General features: G+C 45.5%; 1 protein-coding gene across 1 annotated transcript in view; it reads right to left on the reverse strand.

Annotated features, from left to right (window-relative positions):
• plekhg2 (pleckstrin homology domain containing, family G (with RhoGef domain) member 2) overlaps positions 1–6762 on the reverse strand; it is a 90165-nt gene that overhangs the window by 5260 nt on the left and 78143 nt on the right. The window contains exons 12-13 of the mRNA XM_079246475.1: positions 6207–6240; positions 6033–6119 (exon numbers count right to left, since the gene is read on the reverse strand). Of these exons, the coding sequence (XP_079102601.1) occupies positions 6033–6119; positions 6207–6240 (121 nt within the window). The remainder of the gene's footprint in view (positions 1–6032; positions 6120–6206; positions 6241–6762) is intronic.

Here is a 6762-nt window from a genome sequence, read left to right on the forward strand (position 1 = left end):
CAAAGCCCACCACCTACTGAAACAGCACCTATTGCCTTATCAGCTGTAACTGAAGTTTGCTATCTCCCTCCTCAACACAAGTCACGGTTAGTTAGCCTTGTGGGAAACAGATGTACGGTGAACTGTTTTATGGACGATCAGCCAGTCAAAGTGTTATGGGATTCTGGGGCTCAGTCCAGCATAATCAACGAAAACTGGCGACAAAACCACCTTCCCCACACAGTCGTCAGGCCCGTTTCAGAACTCCTAGAGAATGAGACACTTACAGTGTTTGCTGCAAACGACACCCATTTCCTACATTGGCTAGATTGAAGTCACCTTCAGATTAAACAGTGATTTGTCCCCAGCGAGTGAGCTACAAGTGCCAATTTTAGTATCAGGTGACCCCGCCGTGGCCAGTGACCCCCATCATTGGCTGCAATGTTATTGAAGTCATTGTTAATCAGGAAGAAGTAAAGACGAAAAGCGGAAGGAAACAGCTAGCTCACTACGTGAGTAAAGCATTTGAAGTAACTGTACGAACTGCTCATAATGTTGTCAAACTAATGCAGAACAGCAGTGAAGACGCAGAGACAGGTGTGGTACATACTGGAGTAAAAAGAGTGCCCTTACCGGCTCACCAAGTCACCACAGTCTATGTTCGGGCACATGTTAGTCCATATGCAAGGGGCCAGGATATGCTTTCGTGATCGACAGCCAATACAGAGAATTCAAGACATACTGGATACACTGGGCGGGAGCTCTTGGTTTTCAGTGTTAGACCAGGGCAAGGCGTACCACCAGGGCTTCTTGGATGAAGACAGCCGCCCCTTGACCGCCTTCATCACACCCTGGGGGCTTTACCAATGGGTACGCATTCCCATCGGCCTGAGTTCTGCACCTGCTGAGTTCCAGAGAAGCATGGAACACTGTTTGGCAGGCCTCAGAGACACTATCTGCCTCCCTTACCTAGACGACAACCTGGTGCACAGTAGCAGCTTCGAAGAGCACTTAGAGCACATTCGTCTTGTCCTCCAGCGTTACAAAGAGCATGGTGTCAAGCTGACCCCGAAGAAGTGTGAACTGTTCAAGTGCAGTGTCAAGTTTCTAGGCAAACTGGTATCAGGTGAAGGCTATACAATGGATCCAGCAGAGTTGGCCCCTGTGATGGCTTTAAAAGAGAGGACACCTGCAACTGTTGGAGAGGTACGTCAAAGACTTGGTTTCCTCTCTTATTATAGGCCTTTCATCCCCAATTTCTCTCAGGTAGCCCACCCCCTCTATCACCTGCTAAGTCCTCCACCCTCTGAGAACACTGCAAGCTGACAATTCCAAAAAAGGAGTTAAGAAGAATAAAGGTAATTTACCATCACGCTCACCCATCCAGTGGACTAGCTCCCACCAAGAGATATTGAACCAACTCGTAGATGCCCTTACCAAACCTCCTGTCCTTGGGTACCCTGATTTTACTGAGCCATTTGTTTTACATTGTGATGCATCCCAGGTCGGGTTAGGAGCTGTTTTGTACCAGCGACAGCAAGGCAAGATGAGAGTAATAGCCTATGGTTCCCGCACCCTGAGTCCGGCAGAGAAAAAGTACCACCTACACTCTGGCAAGTTGGAGTTTCTGGCAATGAAGTGGGCCATCTGCGAGCGTTTCTGGGATTATCTGTACCATGCCCCGTCATTTGTGGTGTACATTGATAATAACCCGTTAACATATGTGCTCACTACTGCAAAACTCAACGCCACAGGTCATAGATGGGTTGCGGAGCTGGCCAACTACAACTTCACCATACGCTATTGTCCGGGCAAGACCAACGCTGATGCGGATGGACTGTCGCGGATGCCGCTGGACATTGATAGGTACATGGAGAGCTGTACCGCTGAAGTGGGGCAGGAAGCCATTAGTGCATCCATGGAATCTGTTGAGCAGAGAGACCCTCGCCAAGGCATCGGGGTTATCCAGGTTAGTGCTTTACAGTTGATCAAAGAATCTGACACTGACCAGCCTCTTACGCCAGACCAGATACGTAGAGCACAAGAAGCAGATGACGTCCTGTCAAGAGTGCTCTACTACAAGTCCCAGAATAGAAGACCAAGTAGAGCGGAGGTAAAGGCAGAGCACCCGGCTGTAGCGGCACTGCTCAAGCAATGGTTGAAGCTTCATGTTGACCAAGATGGTATCCTACGCCGCCAAACAACCCGTCGAGAGCAGCTACTGGTCCCAAAAGTCTATCGCCCCCTGGTTTTCAAAGAGCTCCATCAAGACATGGGCCACTTAGGGGTGGAAAGGACTCTTGACCTGGTTCGAGACAGGTTCTACTGGCCGCAGATGGCGAAAGAAGTTGAACACTTTGTCACAGAAGAGTGTGAGTGTATCAAGAAGAAGAAGCCGAGTAAGCAGACCCGTGTACCTCTGACCTCGATCCAGTCTACTTACCCGTTCCAGCTCGTATCCATAGACTTCCTCCACTTGGAAAAGTGTAAGCATGGCTATGAGTATATACTAGTCGTGATGGATCACTTCACGAGGTTTGCCCAAGCTTATGCAACAAAGAACAAAGCAGCTAAAACCGTCGCTGACAAGCTCTTCAACGACTTTGCACTCAAATTCGGCTTCCCAACCAGACTACACCATGACATGGGCAAAGAGTTTGAAAACAAGCTTATGGCAAGATTGAAAGAACTCTCAGGTATCCAGGGCTCCCACACGACACCCTACCACCCACAGGGTAATGGGCAGGTGGAGAGATTCAATCGCACCCTTTCGTCCATGTTGCGGACCCTGGAGGACAAGGAGAAGGATGATTGGAAAGAGTCATTGGCTAAAGTTGTTCACGCGTACAACTGTACAAAGAGCGTGGCTGCAGGCTACGCCCCGTATTACCTCATGTTTGGACGTTCCCCCCGCCTGCCCATTGACCTGCTCTTCAATCTGAAGAAGGATGAAGCTCATGTGGACTATGATGGCTATGTTAGCTCCTGGAAAATGAGGATGCAGGAGGCCTTCACCATAGCTTCTAAAACAGCCACCAAAGAAGCTGCTCGAGGAAAATCCTACTACGACCAGAGAGTTCGAGGGAAAGATCTTCAACCTGTAGATAGGGTCCTTCTCCGAAATCTCATTCCTAGAGGTGGGCCAGTAAAGATTCAGTCCTACTGGGAGGACCAAGTCTATAAGGTGAAAGAGAGAAAAGCTGATGACAGTCCAGTGTATAGGATCAGTCCTGAAAATGGCAAAGGAAGAGAGAAGGTGGTGCACAGGAATCTCCTTCTGCCCTGTGACTTCCTACCCCTTGAAAAGCCACAGACTGCTCAGCCCCAAAAAGACTCTTTAACTGCCACCAAGACAAAGTCCTAACCTCCACGTAGACAACAGCAGCAGCAGCAACCAGAGAACGGCAATGGTGACACATCGGATGACGACTACAGTGGCACTAACCAGTGGTACCTCAGGCCTGCTCCGGGGAGACTGCAGAGGAAGACTTCACTCAACCCCTTGGCACAGCCCTACCAACCTCAGCTAAGTCTCCATCGTCAGGAAGTGGATGTGCCACTACAGAGCGAAGAGGATGTGCCACTACAGAGCGAAGAGGATGTGCCACTGCAGAGCGGAAAGGATGTGCCACTGCAGAGCGAAGAGGATATGCCACTGCAGAGCGGTGAGCCAGGGCAATTCCAAGGTCCTGATCGTGACCTTCAAAGGCCAGGTAGTGGTGAGTGCGAAACTGACACTCTAACTGCAAATGAAGGTGAGACGGTCCCTGTGACCGAGCGACCACAAAGACTGAGACAGCATCCAACTGTACTGAGTTATAATACTTTAGGACAGCTGACCTTCATTCAGAGGGACTGTAAGGTTATTAGGACTCAGGTGATTGAGAGTAACACCTTTTGGAGACCCTGGGCTATTGAAGTGTGTTAAAGCTAATGTATTAGGTGTGACGACAGAAATGTCAGGAGACATTTAATTTTGTGGGGGAGAGTGTGGCACTATGTGGCACTACATTTACAAGCTGTCATACTTGCCAAAGGGGGGAATAGAAGGTACTAACTATGCAGGGTGCCCAAACTTTTGCAGAGGCCATTTTTTGTTTTCTGTTATTTTAAAAGTTAAAATGATGGAAATAAGATCAAACTTTTTTTTACGTGTTATAAGAATGTCTAATCTGTAATTTGACGCCTTTTGGAGATGTTCCATCTTTTGTTAGCTTCTTTTTGGCACATTAAAATAAATTTTTACCAGGGGTGCCCAAACTTTGGAGCCCCACTGTATGTTAATTTAACCTCTTTAAGTCAAATTATGGATGGCTTGAGGTTCGCAGCCTCTGCCCATGTTCAGCACAGATTCATCAATCAGTCAGATTGATGAATGAATGTTTAGAAGATGATGAAGAAGCAAGAAGAAGCGTGGACACAGATTCTTCTGGAAGCTAAAGCTGAACCGGGACACGCGTCACAAAGAGCTTCAGGTCCAGACGGTCCAGGTCTGTTGTCAAAGCTTTAAAGTGGAAATGAAACAGTCAAGCAAATTACCATTATTTACTAGACCCAGTCATAATCTTATTGATAATAATATTACAAACATGACAAATATTAACATTTACAAGAAAACCATAGTTTATTTTTATCTTTTGTAGCAACAGCGCCGCCATCTTGCAGTACCGTAAACGCTGACGTCACGGGGTTGGTTGGTTCTTTGGCTGCGAGCTGAATGAATCCATTCTACCTAAAGCAGTAACACGATTAATAAGAGTGGTACAATGGAGGACGATGCTGAAAGACTGAGTGAATATAATAGTCCCATTGCCTACACTTTCGAGCTGATACGCCGGGTGAGTCGAGCAGTGAAGAGTAGGGAGGAGGAAGATGAGGAGCCGGTGCTTCTCTATGGGGCGGAGCAGCACTACCACCTAGTGTAGGTGTGGCTGCTGTTCTGCCCACAATAGTGGAGTCGATCTGCTGCCAAGAGGCTGACTTAGACCATGTCTTCCGCGGTAAATCGTGCTTGACTGAAGTCCGCACGTTTGATTTACTGTGCCAGGAGGTGGACGTGTTGGAGGTGGCCATGTTGTCCCTGAAGGATGTCCGAGCGGAGACACTGGACGTCCGGCTAACAGCAGCTAACTGTTAGAAAAGCTAGCTAATGTTAGTAATCATTGCTGGTTTAATCTAAAATAAAATAAATGGTGTAGTGAAACAGTAATATGATGGAAAAGATGCAAACAATATTTACATTTTCAATTAGCTAATAAAACGTCTAGTTTTATTTTGCTCCCGGCTAACACTGCTAGCTAATTACTAGCTTAGCATCAGTGTTAGCTAACAATAACATTAGGAGCTCGTCTTATGTATGAAGTTGTTTCCTGCGGTCAAAACATTTTTAGTGTATAAAAACTGTACTTTTGTAATTACAATAAAGTTTAAAGATTAAAAAACCCTTTAAATTAAATTTATTTTAGCTTGTTGAACAAATCCAAACCAGTCAGAGGGTTCTTCCTCTTAAGTGCTGCCAACCAGCGCAGAAGCACCGTTCGTCTTTTTAGCAGAAGTTTGTGAAAATTAACTATTTTGCCCTCAGCCCGAACTCCGTAAAACTCATTTTTACATCCGGGAGCAACACAGTAGTGCCCCCCCCCCCCCCCCCCCCCCCCCTTCTGTCTCCTCTTCTCTTTTGGTTCACAAGTCTCCATTGTTTACTCTGTTGTCTCTTAATTTGATGGGGACAACGGGACTCTCATCAGGACCGCTAAATCAACCAACCCAGTGACAAGCAAGATGGCGGCATTCTTGCTACAAAAGATAAGACCAAACTACGGTTTTCTTGTAAATGTTAATACTTTTCACGTTTGGAATTTTATTATAGATGAGATTATGACTGGGTCTAGTAAATAATGTTAGTTTGCCAGACTGTTTCATTTCCACTTTAAATAAAGTTTGGACCTGGATGTGACGCCTGAAGAAGTTTGATGTTTCCTGTCTCACAGGTTCTGATCTTCATCAGGTCTGACGATGAGGAGGGAACCAGCACCTCCTGGACTGACGCTCACCTGACTGACGCCGGCCTCGGTGGTAGCCGTGGACGTCGTCCAGCCGTGGAGACGCTGAGGACTTCTTCAGGTGGTCCAGCTGGGGTGCTGGAAGACAGGAAGTGATGTCATCCAGCTGCACATGCTCAGAACAGCTGATCAGACGAGATTCATTCAGACGGAAGATAAACTCACACTGACAGAATCCGTCTCCGAGGACTTGTCTGGCCTGCGAGGAAACATCATCATCATCATCATCATCAGCATCATCATCTTCATCATCATTAACATCATTATTGTCATCATCATCATCTTCATCAGCATCTTCATCATCATCATCACCATCATCATCATCTTCATCAGCATCATCTTCATCATCATTATTATCATCATCATCATCATCATCTTCATCAGCATCATCTTCATCATCATCATCATCATCTTCATCAGCGTCATCTTCATCATCATCATTATCATCATCTTAATGTTTTTTGTAAAAGTTTTGTTTAAAAACGTTTTTTTATTTGAATTATGAGACTTTTTCACATCTTCATCATTTCCGTTTACGTTTAGACGTTTATCATGATGGAACTTGACAGTCTGTTTAACAACAGTGAGGTTTATATATATATACATATATATATATATATATATATATATATATATATATATATATATATATATATATATATATATATATATATATATATGTGTGTTTATTTAATTTTGTGTTAAATTTGGTGAATTTTGG

This window comes from Telmatherina bonti, assembly GCF_933228915.1.
Source record: "Telmatherina bonti genome assembly, chromosome: 9".
NCBI classification, from domain to species: domain Eukaryota; kingdom Metazoa; phylum Chordata; class Actinopteri; order Atheriniformes; family Telmatherinidae; genus Telmatherina; species Telmatherina bonti.